We start from the raw sequence: 22,416 nt of genomic DNA, 5'->3' as shown, positions 1-22,416 counted from the left end.
CGCTATATGAATAAATTAAAGTCCTGCTAACACTTTGATCAAAACATTTGAATGCTTGATACTAATGTTGATATGATGGGGGGGCTTTTAGAGAATAGACATTTAGTTTGAGATGAGCCTTTTCATAGGCGGCACAATCATAAAATAACTATTTTCTGTATGAAGCTACAGTAGAAATGCTGCCTCTAGCTCCTTGTCATTTAGTCATTATCAACTAGACAATTGAGTATTTTTACAATTTATACCCAAAAAAAAGCAGCTAAAGTATTAAACAAATGTGCAGCAGGCTTTCTGCTAACTTTTCCAAGTGGAGTTGATAAACCCCTCATCCTGTGGCAGAGGACTAGAGCGTTCAGACTTTAAGTGTCAGCCAGAAATTGAGTGTGACACTGCAGGGAAAAGGAGAATTGGCTCACACAGGTTTGTATACTCGAGGCTGCCACTGAATCCTGTCGTAGTGCCGGTTTGATCAAAGTGCAGCAAGTCGATGGGTTTTCCGTGCAGACGCTGAAGTTGTAGCCCAAGGAGATGCCTTCTGCACAGAAGCAGAACATTGGAATCATTTCCTGCGACTGGAGTTCATTGTTTCTACACTGTATGGAAAACTTGAAATGGTTTGCATTTGGATCCCGTAAAGAAACTTAAATTGAACAACCAGGGATTGAGCTCAACGAGGATATTTTCTCTCTGCGATGCTTCTCTGGTTCACAAGGTGACTTTGTTTCAGATTAACACAACGAAACAGTCGCTGTGCCCGAGGCTCCTCGTATGATCTCTGCAGCGCTGTCAGCATAAACTGTACGTCAGCAGAAAGCAGAAGGTCAGGCTTATGCAGAGAGTACTTCTCTTTAGAATAACTAACCTCTCAGTCCAGTAACCTGCAGGACTTCATTTTTAGACTTCAGGTGACAGTTTTCAGATATCAGAGCCTTAGAAGGATGGATGAGAATCGGTTCTGGTGCCAACTCGCCAGTTTTGCTCAGACTGCCTAATGTTGCTCTTGAGGTGCAACTTTTTATCTCAGCACCATTTTTTCCCCCTTGATCCGACTGAAATGAGCTTCCTGGTAATTAAGCCCCGCCTCCTTTCCCCTCAAATCAAACGGCTCTTACAGTAAATCAGGACGCGTCTCGTGGTCAGTCTTATGCAGAGAGTACTTCTCTTTTTTGGGGGGAGCTGCAGCTCAGGAGGAAGAGCAGCCGCCTTCAGGAGGTCCTCGTGGCAAGACATTGAACCCGGTGTGAATAGAGTAGGCAGCGCTGTGGGGGTCGAAAAGTGCTGTACAAGTACAGTCCGTTTACATTTCTGTGTTTGCTTCTGCAGCCCAGAATAAAAGCTTATCAGCAGTTTGTTTGCATGTGCTGCGGTTCTCTTTTGAAAAGCATTGTTGTAACTTTAGTACTAAGGTTATAACTCAGATGCTGAGTATTTGTCCTCCTCACAGGGCCCCAAATATTGCAGTTTCACATCCAGTGAGAACATTTCCTGCTTGAGCTCAGTGGCTAAACTAAACAGATGTGGCCGTACGCACACCTGGGAAACCTGGACAATTTCACCACCAGTGCAACCGGATGAATAACAGGGTTTATCATCTTCCATGTGGATTAAATCCAGGCTAAGAGACCCGTCTGGATCTTTTAGAATAACATCCCTGAATCGGTTTAAGCAGAGCGGATACTGTGGGTGTGGCTGGTTAAATTGTTATTTTACAAAGGCTTAAACTTTTACCCTTTTATTTCCTCCTCTAACTGCAGTATTTAACGCAGAGTTTGCTTGGCTGGTGACTGGATTTGTTTTCAGCTTGATGAACAATAACTGCTGACCGGCAGATCCGAGATCAGCCAAGTCGATGCATCATGTTCAGACATAGAAAGCCACGCACTTCCTTTTCTTTCTGGTCTTTTTTTCCCTTGTTGACATTCAGCTCAACCTTTTCTTTCATATCAGTCGGGTAAAAAATGAGCTATTGTGCAACAAATGTTTGAGACGACAAACTTACTCGTTTGCTTGAAACACTTTTCCTCAGTTTGATGAAGCTAACAAATAAAAATCAGCTAAATTTAAAGTTTTCTTATGATTCTGAAGGCTAATTCCTTTCCGTTGAATTTTCCGTTTTATTTGTCCAAACTTCTCAGTCCAGTAACCTGCAGGACTTAATTTTTAGACTTCAGGTGACAGTTTTCAGATATCAGAGCCTTAGATGCCTAAACTGAACAGTTTAGGCATCTTGAACAGACTGAAATGAGCTTCTGAGTTTCCTGGTAATTAAGCCCCGCCTCCTTTCCCCTCAAATCAAACGGCTCTTACAGTAAATCGGGACGCGTCTCGTGGTCAGTCTGTACTTTTGGCTGATTTTGTGTATAGTTTAATCTTGTTATCCTATTTACTTTATGCCCCCTGTCTGTCTCCGTTTATCAGCCAGAATCTCATTATTGTCAATGAAGTCTAACATAACCATGAGGCCTCGATGCTCATATCGTCCTCCACCAGTAAACTTTGTCTGGTTACTGCATCAGAGTAAAGAACTGAACATTCAGCTTTTTAATCCAGACTGCACAGTTTCTGAATGAGGGAGAAATGTTGTTTAGGAAAGCCGTTTAAAATGAGTCACGGCAGGTCTGGATGGAGGCTTCCAGTAACTTTTTAACTATTTATTTCTTTGCATCGTGTCTCTTTGCAGTTGATCAAAGCCCACTGACTCATTCGATGCACTCCTTAGGGGTGGCAGCAGCAGTAATGTATGTTTTCTGGAACATGATTGGTACAGTCTTGGTTGACTTGAAGGCTGCCTGCTGTGCTGTGGAGTTGGCCGACTCATATCCGGTGTAGCTAAAACTCTGCCAGTCTCCTATTTAGCATCTTTATCGATGGCTGTATCTAAAATAAAAACAGTACTACTTGCATTTGAATGTTCTTTAAACCGATTGGCCGGTTAAATGGGGGGGAAATGGTCACACTTGCTCATTGGTTGATTTGCACAGAGCCCAAGTCGTGTTGCTGCTTTAGTAAAAGGCCCAAAGCTCTTCAGGTTCAGGCCTTTTTCTAAAGGAGCCCCTGCTCTACTTTAAAAACTGCACTCGGCCATATAATACACGAAGGAAACCTTTTTAGAGGCTTCTACCAGCCTGACAAAGTGTCAATATGTTTATTCTTTAAAAATTTTGAATTTCAGTTGTAGTAGTTGACCTTTCCAGGGATGCTGTTGTTTAGCCGCGAGCTGCTCTTGGTTTCTGTCATCAGTGTTTGCTCCACTTACCCACCTGGACCAGTCCAGTCTGAAGCGAGCCTCAAGGTCGGACTGTTATTTTAAGAACCGTTCTTCTCATCTCAAAGCAAAAGCATCTACAGTTTGGAAAGCCAGGTTTTCTTGTGTTGAAGGTGAAATGAATTGAGCCGTTTGGCAGCTGTCACTTTAGTTTTTGTTAATGGATTACATGCTTTGAAATTGTATTTTTTTTTATTTAAATCTTGTAGGTATAGCCAGTGACGGCTTGTGGTGACTTTGAATGGGTCGGCTAATGTATTATAAAAGCCAAGTAGTTGTATTTCAACATAAAAGGTCTCCTGTTAGAATGTAAGTTTAAACTATCACAACAGCACGGGCCTTTAACAAACCACCAAAACACTATTTAGAAGAATGCACTGATGGAAAATATATCATCTACCATCTCTCTGTAAATACAAATACTTTCACACCATAAAAGGTTTAAAAAAGGTCAACCCAGACTTGTGCGAAAAAATTGGTTTCAACTATAGTTTATTGCAATTTGCTTTGGAACACAATGATCCAAACATCAGCACAAAACTAAAATAGTAACTCCAGAAAAACACTCCAGAAAGACGTTAAGAGAGCCTTAAAAGAAATACTCCACAAAATGTTCCATCTGTGTGACAGGAATGGGGATGGTTCACCTTATCTGAAGAGAAGCTTCAAGAGGCCGTTAGCCTTTCTAACGTTAGCCGTTAGCCTTTCTAACGTTAGCCGTTAGCATTTCTAACGTTAGCCGTCAGCCTTTCTAACGTTAGCCGTTAGCCTTTCTCTCAAACCAAGTTACACAAAAGCTACGATTTTGGCGCTTTTCTTTGTGTAATTTGGATATCCTTTGGATGATGTTCCCCTACTTTTTTCACCTGACATTGAAGAAAACGGATTCGAAAGTAAATAATCCACTTCGTTAACGCCGATGCCTGCCATTGTCAAAGTTTCGCCCGACACACGCAATCAAGTAGAGTCGTCTGTGATTGGCCCAAATCTGCTGGTTTAGGGCTGTACAGATTTAGCCCAAATGGAGGGGGCGGGACTTGCAACCTGTCACTCAAATGTTGAAGAAAAGTCAAGAGTAACCGAGTTGCTTCGTTTGGGCTGAAGATAATTGGCCCGTTTTCACCGATTTCATGGGTTTCAGTTCAGATTTTGCTCCGCCTCTGATCAAAAATTAAAAAAACATTTGTTTAAAGTTATTTTTATATAGTTATTATTTATTGATATTATTTTCTTATTTTTATTGAATAATGCAGGTTTGTTAGCCCAATTATACCAGCCCTTCCTGGGTATAGCAGGTATAGCTTTAGTCTGTTTGTGAGACACCTGTAAGTATTCTGTCCAAAGATGCCAGCTGAAGTTCCAGCGCTGCAGGGAGCCCAGCTGGACCAAACCAAAAGCAGCTGGCTCTTTGAGAGTCCTGAATAATGTCCTCATGCTCGGGCGGTCTTTGTCTTCCTCTTTAGGTACCAAGACGGAATGTGAAGCCAATCAGTTTCAGTGTGGAAACGGCCGCTGCATCCCGTCCGTGTGGCAGTGCGATGGAGACGAGGACTGCACCGATGGCAGTGACGAGAACTCATGTGGTAAGAAAACACTTGAGCAGCATTTTCTGTCTGTCAGTGGGTCTAAATGATGAGATTAACTAGATTACAGCTACAGTTGGGTTCTGCTCCTTATCTGAGGGTAATTATCCTTGGATATATGGCGGTGAATTAATGGAATCACTGGCACAAAGCATGTCATACCCCGGTACGATAGGTGGCGCTGTCCCCATTTCAGCTATCGCTAATAGAGCCACTTCCTGTTGACGTCTTCACCGCCAACAACAACAAACTCAGGCATTCAGAAAGATGGCGAACGCAGAGCGAGATGAAGCTGCGTCCCTCTCCATCTGTGGTGAGCTGGAGGATGATTATGGAGGAAAGACGCCGCCAAAGAGAACAAATCTCAAGAATGCACAGAACGGAAAGTCTAATTCACCGTATACAAGCACGTTTAGTGTGACTATCAACCGAGTTATCTCAGGGTCTTAATCCAACTGCGAGGAATCCAGTCCAATTTTTAATCGGACTAAGGTGTCTACATGAACTTAGTAACTCAGTCTTATTGTAATTTAGCCATTAATTGGATTCTCTGCAGTGCCACGAAACCCCACCAACTGAATCAGAAGGTAAATGCTTGATAAAGTTTGCTTTACTTTAATCTAATTGGTCTCTATGCTAAACCGGGTTTCAATGTGTCTCCAACCGAATAGAAACTCTAGCTTTTTCACTTCAGACATCATGAATGGACTAAAGGAAACAGTCGGTGGATTCTATAAAACTCATAACCTTGATCGTTTGGGCCATACTCTTCAGTTGAGCTCTTTTATTTCCAAAAACTTCTTACTCCACCACAGCAAGAACACGCATTTTCTTTCTTGTACGAGATGACACGCGTGCTTACCTGGAAATGAGACTGCAGGTGGTTATAATTGGTTCAAATAAGCTGGTGGAGGTGGTGAAACCTGAGCCTTGTAGCCACGGCAACCCATGTCAAATACACACCTCAAACATTGAATGATTTGCAGATGTTGTACATCACAGCAGAAATGTGCAGAATCTCCCCCTGGAGAAGGTGGAGAGTTGGGTGAATGATTTATTGACTCTTAAGTGCTCTTGACGTTTGGAAGTGGGAAGGCGGTAATCGATGAATCAACAAAGATTAGCCATCAAGCTAACTGTTGACTCAAGGATTGGAGAATCCCCACAGAACCCTGAAGTCGACTCTGACCCACTACCCTCAGATTGATTTATCCAAGACGGATAGAATTACTTGTTAAAGGGAAGATGTTTCAGTAGTGAATGTGAAGGAGCTACACGTGCACTTTCATGGTATCGTTCTTACTCCTTCACCACACTTAGCCCCGTAATGAATATTTGATTATTGACATCAAATTCCAAATGAAATACCCACCCAGCGGCTGAATAACCGCATGTTTGGGATCAGCCTGAACCACCAGCTGTGCTAGTGATGCTTTCTTTTGGTTAACAAGTGTTTCTTTAGACTTTAGCCAATATTCCTGTAAAGCAATGGACACAAATTAATACCAGATTAGTGAAAGTAAGCTGCACTCGTGCACTAAATGATTAAACCTTTGCCGTATTCAGACTGATGGAATAATTTAGATGTATTACTGCTTTAATTCAGCAGCTTCTTGCGGGATCCTCAGCTCTTGGCCAATGCAGACGTCGCATTACATTGAGAATCCGCCACGTCGGCTTAGCCCCACCGCGAGTTTCCCACAATCCTTTGGGACATAACGACCTGGTGATTGGAAGTTGGCACATAGAGCAGAGCTAAATATGGATGCAATTGTGTGGGTGTGTGTCCAATACTTTCATCTATCTGGGTCATTTGATAGGAGAAGGAGGGGGGGGGGAAGAACAAGTGAAGGGAAATAAGTGAGGAAGGTGGAGAAGGAGGTGCAGATGTAACATGCATGTGTGCTGAGGTGACCTGGAGAGAAGTCCTGATACCTTCTTTCAGTTTATTCTAAAGACTTGAAGGGGTTGATGCAAACTGAGGCACCACATACAGATTTAAGTGTGTGGGGGTGAACGTTTTGTGCATGTTTTAAGAGTAATTTTCAAGTTGTGAATGCACACAAAGGGGGATTGGAAAGAAAAAATAGACTCGAGCCACACTGGCAAAAAAACAGAGCAAATGCATCAGTTACTGAGGACTCCATGAAGCAGAGAATGGACTTGCAGGCGGTGCTTTCATCTGTCTTTGGTGACCTGGTCATCTCCGTCTCCTGCACTTTCCCGGCTGCTGTAATTGCACATATTGCCAGAAACTGCACCCTTGGATGGGTTTGGTGATTGGGATCAGTCTCCTAACGGGGAGTTGCTGAACCACACAGAGAGCTGTGACCTCAGCGACTCTAAAAACGCTGAAAGGAACCTCCCTGCGTTGTATCTGAGTGTGCTTTAAAGTTCTGCTTGCTGAGAACTTTGCATCGTGCCTTTTCCTGCCTCTCGCACATCCTGAAGTCCGCCTGAATATTCAGCTTTCTGCAGCACTCAGTCGGCTGTCCAGGCTCTCCAATGTGCTGTCAGCTGCTCCTCAGCCACATTTATATTCTGCTCAAACTGTGGAAAAGAGTATAAAGAAAAGAAAAGGGGCTTAATAGTTCTCAGTAAATATCGTCTGGTACTCTGAGTCATTTTGAATAGTGTTTGTCTGAATAAATGTGAACAAAGTAATTGTGTAAAAGCTTCTTTCCATCTTCAGTCTGTATTTGTATAATAAAAAGTTCCTTGAAGCTGTCAAAGCTCCAGAAGATGGTGTTGAATGCATAAATGGTCAGAATTTGAATATGATTTGAGTGTGTTCACCTTTCCTGCCAACTGCAAATCTGTTTCCAAGCTGATACAAGCTCTAAAGTCGGTGTTTTCTCATGGATTTGTCTTTAAAGTAAGGAAACTGTTTAATGAGGCCTTCTCTTCTCTCCTCTCCCACAACCCAGTTAGAAAGACTTGTGCAGAGGCGGACTTTGTGTGTCGCAATGGCCAGTGTGTCCCGAAGCGGTGGCACTGCGACGGGGAGCCAGACTGCGAGGACGGGTCGGACGAGAGCTTAGAAATCTGCCGTGAGTATACTTTCCTCTCTATGGAGTCGGTAAACGCATTTCGAACAGCTTTGTCTTTTATTTTCTTCACTTTTCCAAACTGTTTTCTATGACTCACGTCGGTTAATTTGTAGCAGCTTGAAACTTGAAGGAAGGAATGACCTCTGAACTCTGGAGGGTCGATGCACATTTATAAGGATGGATAAGTATTCTGGGACCAGTCCATACAGAGACTTAAAAGCAAATAAAAGATTCTTAAAACCAATTCTGTACCGAACCAGAAGCCATTAAAGAGAGGAAAGCACCGGCGTTATGTGCCCATGTTTCGGCTGCTGCGTTCTGCTCCAGCTGTAGACTGCTTAGTTCTGATTGGCCGACATACAGGAAGTTGCAATAATCTAAACGCGAAGAGATAAAAGCATGCGTTACCTTTTCAAGAGCAGCCCTTCTTAGATGGGTTGGACTTTGGCTAGAAGCTGAATATTCAAACAAATTGGGACGTTGTTCCAGGTTATTGGGAAGCTTTGTAGAATCCAGCTAAACTCCAGTTTATATCTCATGAAAGGTGAGGGGCTGGTTTACGGTTGGCTCTCAGTAGCTTCAGTTTTAGTCATTTTGTCTCTTCTCGCCTCCTCAAACAACTCGGGAGACATTTAAATGAGTTGTTTCTGCAACACTGTTGTACACAGGTCAGCTGCTGCTGGTCTCTATAACCTGCTCTGGAGAAATGGGTTCACTGAGACTTTTGCTCCGTACCAAAGCACATTAAACGGAGACCATTAACCAATTCTAATGCACATTAATGGATGAAGTTGGGCCTTGTGCTATATACATGTGTTCCTAATGTGGTTGGCTCTTAATTCCTGTCAGCACTGCTGTGTTTTTGCTTATGAATGTTCTTCATTACAAAGATGAAGCAACTTAAAACAGTTATCCATCCTGTAGGTAATTGCAGCCTCGTCACTGATCTTTTGTGGGTAAAATGTGAGCTGATTGGTCTGAGTGGGATCATTTAAAGGTGATTAATGATGAAAACAAGACTTTCATGCAGAAGTCATCACCTTTTATAAGCTATTGGTGATAGAGGATAGAGAGATGGTGGTGTTTAGATCACCAGATTGCCTGGAAGTGATGGAGAACTTGCAGGTGTGGTAGTATTAAATAAATGTGCATTTTTCTGGTGTTGCCACCAGGACGGGACGATTCTTTAACGATGAGCACTTGATAAAATGATCAGAGGACTTTTAGAAAGTATTTCTCAGACAGAACTGAAGTGTTTGCAGTGTTGCTGCATGCCTTTCGGGTAAAGCTGGTGAAAAGGCAGCAGAATCCTTCAGACTGTAAAGTAGACGTTGACTTGCCCACGCCTCATTTCTCAGTGTTTGAAGCTTTATTTGCCGGCGCAGCAGAGGGTACGTGACAGGCTTGTGCTCCAGCTCTTTGAGCTCTAACAAAGCAGTCTTCGGTGTTTACTGCTGGATGTCGACGCAGCAGACGATCATTAAACCGTGCACAAGTAAAATCTGCACCTCCTGGCAGAAAACGCTGCATGTCGGGTCCAGACAAGTCTGTCTTGTGCTCTTGGATGAGGTTGCTCCAGAGCTTTTCCGCTCAGCTCTGTAGTAAAATGCAGAAGTTCAGTGGCTGGAACACGTCAAACTTTCTGAGCTTCTCCTGTACTCGGTAAGATGTACTCTGTTCATTCTTCTGCTGACATCTGCCGGTTTCCACTTGCTCCTCTGTTGTAGATGAGCTGAGATCCATACAGCATTGACATGAACACAGCGAGGAGCCTAGTCTGCAGTCCTCTACATGCACTGAAAAAGCAGTGATTTCTGTCACGTGCTGCTTCCTGCGAGCTTTACAGCAGTATCCCTCCCTCCCCCCCGCTGCATTTCCATCCCGGAGAGCCCATCTGAAACAAAGCCTCCACCTGTGACATGCTTGTGTGAGCAGCAACTGCGGCAAAACATGAGCAAATGTGCTGCTCATGAGCTGTGAGTCCTCAGAAGATGCTCCCAGGACTCTTCAGCTTTTGGATGATTCTTTCTCTCGTTCAGTCCACACGTGCACGTGTTTCCCTTTTAGTCAGTCGCTCTGAATAAGCTGCATTCGGCTCATCAGAGGAGTGTCTTTCAGGACCTTCAGACTCAATAATTTTGAGTCTGAAGGTTGGAATGAGTGTAACACGGTCTGGTTTTGGGAACTTGTGATGTTCCTACAGCTGGAAATGAGCTGCGATTATGTTTAACTGCCTTTTGTGTCACTTTAACAGTAAGTTTGGGGGAAGCTGCAGCTCGGATAATTGAATGCAAATAGTTTAAATGTCCCTGAGCAGCACACTGAACCGGATTGCTAACAGTGTGTTGCTCATGTAAGATGAATAAAGGCTTCCTGCTGTGATCCAGAACAGAATATAAATAAGTGCTGTTCAGCTACTCGACTCTCATTAACCTGGCAGCCATTAATAAATCCCCAGGTTTTTACTGTGGTAACACTAAGATGAACAGCTTTGTCACATTTGAGCAGAAAATCTTTAGCTCTAATCCATTTTTGAGTTTCTGCATGAGAGAAACTCGACTCGGTCCTGCTGTGCCCCTTCATTTCCACCTCAGACGTGGCAACAGTCCCACATGAGGCTGCACATGTGCAGTTTAAATGTTGCTCCTGTTTCCATTTGCACTTTGCAAAGTGTCGGTCATCTGAAGGTCTCAAACTCGTGAGTTAAGTTCCCGTCATAGCTCCAGTATGTGCCAGTCAGCCCAGCTACCCCAGCCGTTATGTCACTGCTGTTTGAGCAGCTGTTACCTTTGCCTCGGCAGCAGGGTGTGGGGTTGTGATTGTACTTTAAACACTCGGCTGCCTTTAACTTTTCTATGAGGAGGTTTGCGTTTGTCACTTTTCTTTCGTCAGGTTTGAGGCAACAAGATGTTGGTGACGGATACTGTCAGGATTTCATTCCAGTTTCCATGCTAAAGCAATCCTTTTGGTTCTCGGAGGCTCTTTTATTGTGTTCCTTGAAGCGATTTGCAGGCTTTTATCAGATTTTTGTCCTCTGCTACATTTCAAAACTAGACTAGAGATAAAGTCCCAGATTCCTGACCACAGATGCAACAATGTGGTCATTTGAAGTCACACTGAAGTCTAAACTCTGCTGACTTGCTGTAACCCTGGTGTTTATACCATTCCACTGAAATTATGTTTAATGTAGCAAGAATGAATCACTGAACCAGCATAAACAAGACGACTGTTCATGGCTCCAGCTTGACTGAGTCAAATTTAACAGAAAATTACATTTCAACAGCCAAAAAAAGCCAGTAACAAACAAGTTTCCATCTTGCGATCCTAAATTAAGCAAAATGGCCTCTTATTTCACATTTGTCACCACGCGTTTCTGTTGGTTTATGCAGACATGAGGACGTGTCGCGTGAACGAGTTCAGCTGCGGAGTCGGCACCACCCAGTGCATCCCCATCTTCTGGAAATGTGACGGAGAGAAGGACTGCGACAACGGAGAGGACGAGGGCAACTGTGGTAGGTGGAAGCTGCACTCTTTTCTTCAGGGTAAAACTCGTGGTTGAACCCTGAGTCTCATTCATGGAAGTCTGGTAGCACCAGAAACTGCTGAGGAATGAATTTGAGCCCCTTTTTTGCTCAAATGGTCCAACTTTCTTAAGTTTTTCACTCTGAAGCGAAATGCTTTAGCTCCTGGGAGCTGGATGCATCGATTCCCTGTTACACTTTCTGCCATAAAGGACTACAGACTACAAAAATGCACATTACATATGTTTAATAGACTGTATTCATGCATCAGTCACTGGTTGCACAGCAGAAACTGCTGCTCTGCTGTGACTTCATCTGACGGGAGCCTTAGCAGCCGGTAACTCGCCACTAAATCCTATTGAAAGTTGTTTATTGGCGTTTTTAAATGGTTTGCGCTCCACGTTTTAACCAATTATCAGTTAAGGATGGCATTAAGTGTCTTTAACTTTAGCATCTTCCCTCCATCTATTTACCATTACTTTTCACCAAAAAGCATCGTGGCAGTACTTCACAAGAATACACTCATATATATGTTTACATATTGTTTTAATGATGACTAAGATGCAGTGTGGGTATGACCAGGAGAAGAATCGTAGGGGAAAATGTCACCAAATGTCCTTTATTTAGTATCCATAAAGTAACGGTAGAAAATATGGGAAATTGTGTGCTCTTTGGTTCTCTATATTATTGTAAAAGTACAGCCATACACATTCATTTGTTATCATGTTAAAGAGACGCCATTAAAAGTGATGTAAAGCACAAAAGTGTGGTGCAGGGCTGGAAACCAAAGTTGGGGACTGTGAAGTGAACTGTTGAGAAACCAAAATGAATCAAAAGCACATAGTTTTAAGGTTCACAAACTTCTCCATTGTTGCTTCAAATATGATTGTTATTCGGGAAAGGTTGCAGGGGAGCTGGAGCCTATTCCAGTGCCGTTGGCCAATGTGAGGAGGATGTTGAGGAATCAGTCATTTGATTTGAAATATTCAGATTCTTTGTGCACGGTTTCACTCATTCAGTCATTATACGGACCAGACGCAGTCGTTCTGACCGGCTTTAATGGTCATCTTTGGGAAATGCTCCTCAGAAAAACTGCATCTCAGTTCAGGGCAAATGCTGCTTGGGTGTAATGGGGGGGGAAAAGAGGACTTCCTGACATGTAGCGTGACTCATTTGTTAGCAAAAGCAGAAGCAAAATCCACACAGATCATGAACAGCTGGTCAGTTTGATCAAATCTGCTCAACTCTCAGGTGGTTTCACGTTCAAAGCAACCGGGTGAAGGCGTACATTTTGGATTACTGCTTTTATAGAGAGCCGGATGTAGTGTTGAAAGTGCCGCTGAGGCCCCTTAAAGGCTGTACACTGGATTTTTGGACTTTGGCTGCTGGGATTTGTTCTTTTTTTAGCTAAATGAGCATTAGTGAGCGTGTTACCCAATGATGCAATTGGTGTTAAAGATCATCCACATGCTTTAAACATGGCTGAGGTCACAGCTTTGGGCCGTAGGAGGCGTTTCCATCACAGAATTGGTTTTGTAGATCGAAGCCTCTCATGTTGACTCGGTAAATGCCGCCTTGTTGGTGGGCAGTTATCATGCAACTCTAAAATATCCATGTCCAAATAGCATTGAAATTTCCAATTGATTTAACGTCAAAAGATGACTCCAAGCCATAATTCAATAGAGTTGGTCTCTGCATTCTTGGCATCCCCCTCCAAAGCTAATTTAATCATCAGATTAGCAGTTGGTGACCTGTTAAAGTGTCCAGCTGCGACAGTTTTGTTCAAACAGAAGTGCATCGCAACTGTATCCAGTGGAAACGAGGGGTTAGACCTTTGTGCTGCTCTACAGAAACTCATCATGGGACTAAGTGTTACTCTTACTGGAGCTTAGACTTGAAGGCAGTTTAGTTACTTTAATTCAAAGTGTGCACAGAAGTTACAATTCATGCTCCAAGTATGAATAAAATGTTGTGAAGGGAGTGTTTTGCCCTTCTTGTCAGCCTCTCTAATCTCCTCCCGGCCCTTGCTCCCACCAGACAACGTGACCTGCGCCCTGAACGAGTTCACGTGTGCCAGCGGCCGCTGCATCTCCCAGAACTTCGTGTGCAACAACGAGGACGACTGCGGCGACACGTCGGATGAGGTGGACTGTGCGCCGTCCTCCTGCGGGCCCAGTGAGTTTCAGTGTGGGAACTCCTCGTGTATCCCAGCCAGCTGGGTCTGTGACGATGACGTCGACTGCCAGGTGAGAGAAGCCTGTGAAATGTTTGCTTTTGTTGAAGTTGTGTTAAAGTTTCAGCTTCGTGCTCTTTGGCCACAGCCGTTTTCCACCTCCTCTACATGTTCAAGTGTCCTTAACAAGACGCTGAACCCAGCATCATCGCCCCGAATGATCAGATCCTCGGAGGTTAAAAGGTTCCATAAGTGAGGAACATTTACAGGAACAGGTTTTCACACTGAATCAGAGACTTGTGTGCCTGTTAATTGGCTGTTTATCCCTCATAGATGTTAACATTCACACCCACAGTTGCATAAAATACTGAGTTCAGTGGGGAGATACTTGTTTCCTTTCCTGCTTTCTCACCCAGTCGTGTGTTACTGAGCAACAGTCCACACATTCTCACACTTGATTAATCTGCTCCCACATGACTCAGTGACTTTGAGATGATGAAAGTGTGAGAAACTCCTTCCTGCTGCTCGTCTTAATCCTGTTCTGCGCTAAACGTGTGCAGCAGCTTTACACCCAGATCTCTGTTGCCATGACTTATTTTAAGGCTAAACCCCATTTCATTCAACTTAAAAGCCAACATCTGAAACACATCTTTCAATTTACCTCAAGATTAACTCCAGTTAACCACCTTTTTAAGTGTTGAACTTCAGTTTTGAAGCACAAATCCATTGTGCTTACCAGTTGTGAGCGTACAGTATTTGTAGAACTGATAAATGGCAACAAGAGACTTTACTTCACTTTGAGCTGTCAGTTGCTGGTTCCTCGGCAACTTTGCAGCGAGCACATGAATCCAGGAAGTGCCAAGTTTGTCCCCAGAAAGGAGTATTTGTCACACATGAGCTGAAAATGACTGACCCTGCTCTTGTCTGTGCATTTTCCGTTCCATAAGGCAGAATTTTATTAAGTGTGAGTGTGGGGAGGCCTGCATGAGGTCCACTCCTGCACACTACAGGCCAAAGGTTGGGAAGCAAGATCGAATTTGTACAGAAAAATTATAATTTAAGTGGTATAATTTGAGTTGTATAAAGTAACTTAACAAATGGTAATTGGGCTGTACTGTTAAAGCGCTTTTCTAGTCTAGCTGAGCACTTTTACACTAAATGCCACGTGCACACATTCATTCACAGTTGGAGGTGGGCGATATGACGATATTAAATTGTGAACGATTGCAACGTGAAGACGATCCGTAACGATCTGTCAGAATGCAGGGATCGTCTCGGGCACATTCTATAAATTGCAGTTCTATGCTGATGCAGCAGATGTATTACGTCATCAACCTGACCGACCAATCACAGCGAATTACGGGCAGTGGCGCGCTTTCTTACCCGCCTCCTTGTTTGTGTAGCAGTGGCCGCATGGAGATTTGTGGCTGAAAGCCAAACGGAGGAGCTGGTCGCTAAAAAATTTGGATTGGTTTGGATTGTCCACAACTGATAAGGCGCTTGCGCACGACGAACCCGTTCAATCACTTGAAGAGGAAGCATCCAAACAGTATGCTGAGAGCTAAATGGCGAGGGACCCGGCGGTACCGGCACGGCTAGCGTAAGCAGCGGCTAGCGTAAGCAGCGGCTAGCGTAAGCAGCGGCTAGCGTAAGCAGCGGCTAGCGTAAGCAGCGGCTAGCGTAAGCAGCGGCTAGCGTAAGCAGCGGCTAGCGTAAGCAGCGGCTAGCGTAAGCAGCGGCTAGCGTAAGCAGCGGCTAGCGTAAGCAGCGGCTAGCGTAAGCAGCGGCTAGCGTAAGCAGCGGCTAGCGTAAGCAGCGGCTAGCGTAAGCAGCGGCTAGCGTAAGCAGCGGCTAGCGTAAGCAGCGGCTAGCGTAAGCAGCGGCTAGCGTAAGCAGCGGCTAGCGTAAGCAGCGGCTAGCGTAAGCAGCGGCTAGCGTAAGCAGCGGCTAGCGTAAGCAGCGGCTAGCGTAAGCAGCGGCTAGCGTAAGCAGCGGCTAGCGTAAGCAGCGGCTAGCGTAAGCAGCGGCTAGCGTAAGCAGCGGCTAGCGTAAGCAGCGGCTAGCTAAGACCAAAACAGACAACATTAACACAGGCATTTGACAAGTCAAGCAAGCGATGGAAAGAGGTAACAGAAGCAGTTACCTTTTATCTTGCAAAGTATCGGTACTGTTCAAGACGTAGAAAAAGAGGCGTTCGAACAACTGCTTCAAGTGGTTGACCCGCGGTACGAGCTGCTCAGCCAAAAATGCTTCTGCAACACTGTCTGTTTTTCACTTTTCAATTTAAGATTGTGATTAAAATCAGATCGTGATCTTATTTTTAAAGAATCGTGATATGATATTTTTGCCATATCGCCCACCCCTACTCACAGTCTTGGTTTACACAGGCTGCACAGTGCTGTTGACGCCTCAACATGTAGCCTGGGGAAGCCGGGAGTCGAACCACCGTTTTCAGCTTGTTTCTTGTACTTCTGTTTTCTCTTAAAAGATTCGTAAAGGTCTCTTGTACGAGATTGCTAGTTGAGAATTGGAAGTTAACAAATTAACACAAAACTGACATTTAAACTGAACATAAAGACTAAATAAATAAAGGCAAAGGAGGAGCTGCAACTCTAAAAGCCTTGAATAAAGGCTTTTCTTCCTTTTGTAAATGTCGCCTTTCTCTCCTGAAGGATCAGTCGGACGAGTCTCCGTCTCGCTGTGGCCGTCACCCGACGCCGCCGGCCAAGTGCTCGCCCAGTGAGATGCAGTGCCGCTCAGGAGAGTGCATTCACAAAAAGTGGAGGTGTGATGGAGACCCCGACTGCAAGGATGGCAGCGACGAAGCAAACTGTCGTACGTACACACAGCTGCAGAACCTTTACCGCATCAGAACATTTCAACAGGTGATATCGTGCTAAAATGCTACACCAACTTATTTAAAACAACCGGGTGAATGTGTCCAAACCTCCTGATAACTCACTTTAAACCATTAAACTGCAGTTTGTTTTTATCGGCATGTCGGCTTGACTGAAATGCAAAACTAAGGTGTGTCTCCTGCAGCTGCTCGTACCTGTGGGCCGGATCAGTTCAAATGTGACGATGGAACCTGCATCCTGGGCAGCAGACAGTGCAACGGCATCAGAGACTGTGCAGATGGATCAGATGAAGTCAACTGCAAAAACGGTATGTGCCATTTTCACGTGTGAATAGCTGGCTCGTGTACTGGAAAGCAGCCATGTTTTGGTTTGGAATCTTATAAAAGAGATGCTTTAATGAATTAATCTGAACGGGGATGAAGGTGCAACTGAAACTGTCTGATTTAATTTACAAAATCCACCTTTTAATGTGAAAAACAGCTGACAAATAATGAACAAGTTGGTGACTTTCATTCTCTGAAATGACCTTATTTGTTTACCCTTGTGTGATAATACTGGAACGAGTTCAAAGATGGAGCTGGACCGAGTCAGATATCGTTATACTTGTAAATGAGACTGTTGCCTGTAAGCAGTGATGACTCTTTACATGTGAGCTTTGTGTCCGTCTGCAGTGACTCAGTGCAACGGGCCAGACAAGTTCAAGTGTCGCAGCGGGGAATGCATTGAAATGAGCAAAGTGTGCAACAAGGCCCGGGACTGTCCCGACTGGAGTGACGAACCCATCAAGGAATGCAGTGAGTTTCATTTTAAAGGATCTCAGCCACTGTTCATCTGAAGCCGGTTTTCTAAGATGAATTGTATTCAAGAACTCCAGGTTTAGTACGGCTGTAGCGATGCGCTAATCTCACGATACGATACAAAGCATTCAGCCAACGATCTGATACAATTTTATACGATTTAATACACCATTTTCTGAAGGATTTTGACTTGAATCGTCGCTGATTGGACTGGTCTAAAGCGTACACAGACTCATGTTTATGTTGTGAATATTACATCATCAACCTGCTTAATTTACTTGCTAAATACCATAAACACAAATCCAAATTCTCTAATCACAAACCATCTTTTTTCATTTTTGAGAAGGAGCTCAAACAATAAATTACAACAATCCTTCATTCTATAAACAGAAAAGCCATCAAAACCACTGAGATATGCACTTTATAACATTTTTATGAACTAATTTATTACTGTTTGGTATAATGTGACTCTGTTTTCACTATTGAAAGGTCAGACATTACAATTAAAGTTTGCTTTTTTAAAAAAAAAATAGAAAATTCGATTCCCGTGGCTGAAAAATCGATATTTTGTTTCAAAATATCGATATACATCGCGATATATTGCTCAGCCCTAATGAGGGTAGCATTGGTCATAGGGCTGTTGTAGTAGATTACTGTTGACTAATAAACCAGCAACTGAGTCTATAATTTATCCCTCCAGTTATTCCTATAAAGTGAGTTATTGTGGATATCAGGACAGATTTTAGCTTTTAACTGTTCAACTTAAACAGAGGGAGCAAAAGCCTGCAAAATGTTTTACTCTTTTAAATTCTACTTTAAGAAACACCTTCCAACAACCTACAGAAGCAGTTTCTGAGTATAAATTGCTGCATAATATCGATATATATATCGCGGTATCAATTAAATCGCTCGGCCCTAATGAGGGTAGCATCGGTCATAGGGCTGTTGTAGTAGATTACTGTTAACTAATAAACCAGCAACTGAATTTATAATCTAGCCCTCCAGTTATTCCTATAAAGTGAGTTATTGTAGATATCAGGACAGTTGAGTCTGCAGAGATTTTAGCTTTCAACTGTTGTGCAACTTAAACGGGGAGCAAAAGCCTGCAAAATGTTTTACTCTTTTAAATTCTACTTTAAGAAACACCTTTCCAACAACCTACAGAAGCAGTTTCTGAGTATAAATTGCTGCATAATATCGATATATATCGTGGTATCGATAAAAATCGGTGTGCGATTTTTATCGATACCACGATATATATATCGATATAAGGTTTAAAGTGTGATTGTTGGTATTTGAGAATTCTTCCAGCAGAGTGCCAGAACCCAACAGAAAGCATGACTGACATCCATAATTCTGCATACTTTTCATGGACTGTAAAGGGTCCCCCTCCTCCTGAGACGAAGATGCTAATTGTTGCTAACAAAGATCGTTTCTTTCCACAATGCCGACTCTTCACATTCGCACTTTTCAGCAAAGTAAAGCTGGAAGCTCCAAACTTTAGCCTCTTAAACATGTTCAGCTCAGTGTTCAGAAGAGGAGCTGCTTCAATAACTTCTGACGTCTCGCTCTGTGGCTGGAACAGCTGGTTTGATCTGGAGAACATGGAAACTACTTGACATTCTCCAGTAGGACAGTGATTTATGCCGATATGTGGGTTTTGACATGAATCCCCCCCACCCCACCCCTTTAGAGTCCAGTTTTTCTCTGTTCAGTTTTTAAATAATTCTCTTTTATGGATGAACGTACTCCTCTGAAGTGATTATTTGTCCCACAATCTGAATATTAAATGTCAGAGCATGAACTGTTCTGCTGTTCAGACGGAGGAAAAAAGGGCATATCATTACTCTTGATCTAATTCGTCAAACTTCAAATGCCTCAGTGAGGTGACATTAGAGGTAAGAGTGTCTGAGGCTCAAAGAATTGGATTTTGAAGCTGGAATTGTGAAGGCTTGCGGTGCATAATTCACATTTGAATTGACTTTACAGAAGTGTTTAATCTGAATGGAGAGGACCAAACTGCAGGTCAGCTCTGCGTGACTCGCATGCAAACGCCACAAAGGATTCACTGCCTCACACAGACCTATTAAACACAAAAGAACCGAGGAGAAACCCTGCAGGGGGGGGGCTGGATAAATGAGTTGTTGAGTTTCAGATCTAATTTGGACGTGTAACTTTGACCTGCTAATAGACATTTAATCTGTCGCATCAGTGCATTGGTCACAAAGTTGATTACTATCGAAGGTTTAGTCCTGCGGGACTCTCTGGGCTGTGGTGCACTCGAGTCCTTTGCTGTCAGGATCTTTGTGCTGTTAACAATACATTTAATTTTTATAGTCCTTGACGTTAAAATGTCTTCGCATGCATTTTAAACTACGGTGCATCTTGGAGCCAAGCCAGCTTTGTATCGGCTCTGTGGGACAATCCTTTCTGTCTCACAGATAAGGCAAGTTTATTTGTACAGAACAATTCAACAACAAGGTGATTCAAAGTGCTTTACAGAGACATTAAAACAGAAGAAATAAAGAAGAAAAAGCATGATTTAAAATTTAAACAAAAGAAAGAAATAAGAACAATAGATAAAATCAGAAAAAAATTATATATATGAAAGATAAAATCAGGAGTTAAAATATGATTCTGTTTTGAAACTCAAGCTTATTTAGGAGCTTTATTTAAATGCAGCTGAAAATAGATGAAAAGAAAGCAGCCCGACTTTCTAGAGTGAAGAAAAGGGTCAATTTGCTTTCAAATTAAGCTCTTCTTCTGAAATCTTCTATAGACAGAACTCTAGGAAAAAAAGTCAAATTAAAACCTATGTATGTCCAGATTTTGGTGTAAATTCTCAAAAGACCCAGGTCATAATCCAAAGTGCTAGAAAAGGCAAGGCAAGTTTATTTGTACAATTCAACAACAAGGTGATTCAAAGTGCTTTACAGAGACATTAAAACAGAAGAAATGAGAAGCATGATTTAAAATTTAAACAAAAGAAAGAAATAAGAACAATAGATAAAGTCAGTAGTTAAAACATGATTCAGTTTTGAAACTCAAGCTTATTCAAATGCAGCTGAAAATAGATGTTTCTTCAACCTGGACTTAAATACTGAGAGTTTCAGCTGATCTGAGGCTTTCTGGGAGTTTGTTGCAGACATGTGGAGCATAGAAGCTGAATGCAGCTTCTCCAGGTCTGGTTCTGACTCTGGGAACTGATAAAGAACCGGATCCAGATGACCTGAGGGGTCTGGGAGGTTCATAGTGGGTCAGGAGGTCAGAGGTCAGAGCTTTATAGATCAGCATCAGAACTTTAAAGTCTATCCTCTGATGGACCGGCAGCCGGTGGAAAGACCTCACAGCTGGACTGATGTGCTCCACTTCTTTGGTCTCAGTGAGGACTCGAGCAGCTGAGTTCTGGATGAGCTGCAGGTGTCTAACTTCAGGGTTCCTGAACATGTTCTGCCATTTGTTTTTTACACAGTTTGTCCTGAGGGCTTACCTCAGTTCTTTGGCCTGCTCCCAAAAATGAGAGTTCAGACAAGGTTTAAAAGTTGCTGCCAGTAATTCTCAAAGTTCCAGCAGCGGCTGGTGGGTTATTTTGGGCCAGATGTGTTGCAGGTGGCACTATTTGGAGGGTCTGTGGCTTTGAGTGGTCATGACATCACTGTTTGAACAAGAAAGCTGGTTTGATGCATATAATCTGGTCTATTAGAGTTCAACGGGACTTTCTCCTACATTTAAGTGCACCATTGCACAGCTGGCAGTTAAATAATTGATTAGCTTATTGCCAACTCCTCCTAACAGGATCCTGTTTGAAGCTGCCTCAAAGTGGAGCTATGAAGCAGTTTTAATATCATCAAGCATATTAATGTCATGTAGAACAGTTTAATCTGTACATGTAGTGATTTAAACGGGCTTCAGCTGTCATGTCGCGCTGCTGGAGCAGATTTATGGTTTTCATGCCAACTCCCCAGTTCATGTGCTAGATTTTAAAGCCTCATTAACTTGCATTAAGGTGGCAAAATATTGTAATTTTATTGTAATGCAGGCAGGTTCGCCGCCACTTAAAACCACCTCTAAACAAAGTGAAATTACCTATAAATCTGGAGTTCAGCATCTGGATTTAGTAGGGTTCTGTGAAGTATTTAAACTTTTTTATTCATTTCATCGGGCAGTTCATAACTTGTAGTCTGCTGCAGTTCAATCATCTTGTGACAGCAGACTCCTCATTTTGATTCACTATAAATTCAGATTTTACATGTAAAACGCAGTCTTTGCTCAAGATTGAACCGTTTTGATGATATCGTCAGAAAATCCATGTATTTTACATCAATTTTAATCCAGACGGGCTCTAAATATTCATGTTGGCCGTTTCCACTGGTGTGTTTGACTAGTTTAAAATGCTCAAATGTCTCAGCGAGATGACTTGTGTAACAGCAAAGCCGCGCTTCATGTGCTCCAGATCTGAACGAGTGTCTTCTGAACAACGGCGGCTGCTCCCACATCTGCAAAGACATGGTGATTGGCTTCGAGTGCGACTGCACTCCTGGACTCCAGCTCATCGACCACAAGACCTGTGGAGGTACGTGATCTGAGGGAGGCAACAGGAAGTGTGAGGTTTGACCTTTGACCTCAATGAAAAGCATGAGAGGTGAGGGGACATTAATAAAAGAAAGTGGCTGTTGGATCGGACCTCTGAAGTCAGGAAAAACTCTTCTTTGTGGCATGTTTGAGTTGGAAAAGATCAAACATTCCAGCAGTGAAGTGAAAGCAGTGGGAATGTCCTTGGAAGACTTTCCCTCATTAGAGCGAAGTGTTGATTATTTCTTTTCAACGTGTTTGCGTTCAGCTGCGTTCAGCTTGCTGTGTGTATTTCTCTCCTTTTGAAGAAGATGCATTACTCTTCCTGTCTGCTTGCAATCTCAGATCCAGTTGGCTGTGTCGTTTTTATCGTGGACTTTGGGCCTCTCGAGTGCTCGGTGTGTAATGTGATTGGCTGTGTTGTAATCCGGTTTCCTAAAAGCGGAAATCCTCCAGCTTCTTTGAGGAGGCACTGATCCGACACAGTCCCTTTTATTGAGCCCATCTTGGCCTCAAACGCTGCTTGGAAACTGTTAAAAGTGTGTAATCCCATCTGGAATGAGCCCCACCGGTTGCACAGAGGCACTCGATCTCCTC

The 22,416-nt window shown here is 43.1% G+C and overlaps 1 protein-coding gene across 2 annotated transcripts in view; it reads left to right on the top strand.

The window, feature by feature from the left end:
- The window catches only part of vldlr (very low density lipoprotein receptor), a 40,219-nt gene that overhangs the window by 2,533 nt on the left and 15,270 nt on the right, over nucleotides 1-22,416 (top strand). For both annotated transcript variants that reach the window (XM_072371886.1, XM_072371885.1), the window contains exons 2-9: nucleotides 4,729-4,848; nucleotides 7,776-7,898; nucleotides 11,288-11,410; nucleotides 13,457-13,665; nucleotides 16,265-16,427; nucleotides 16,635-16,757; nucleotides 17,122-17,244; nucleotides 21,701-21,820. In XM_072371886.1, coding sequence (XP_072227987.1) covers nucleotides 4,729-4,848; nucleotides 7,776-7,898; nucleotides 11,288-11,410; nucleotides 13,457-13,665; nucleotides 16,265-16,427; nucleotides 16,635-16,757; nucleotides 17,122-17,244; nucleotides 21,701-21,820 — 1,104 coding nt within the window. The remainder of the gene's footprint in view (nucleotides 1-4,728; nucleotides 4,849-7,775; nucleotides 7,899-11,287; nucleotides 11,411-13,456; nucleotides 13,666-16,264; nucleotides 16,428-16,634; nucleotides 16,758-17,121; nucleotides 17,245-21,700; nucleotides 21,821-22,416) is intronic.

The sequence above is a fragment of the Leuresthes tenuis genome, unplaced genomic scaffold (assembly GCF_036924035.1).
Source record: "Leuresthes tenuis unplaced genomic scaffold, fLeuTen1.0.hap1 SCAF_19, whole genome shotgun sequence".
In the NCBI taxonomy this organism is placed as follows: domain Eukaryota; kingdom Metazoa; phylum Chordata; class Actinopteri; order Atheriniformes; family Atherinopsidae; genus Leuresthes; species Leuresthes tenuis.
Note: the sequence above shows the minus strand (reverse complement) of the source record. Positions and strands in the feature narration are given on the sequence as shown.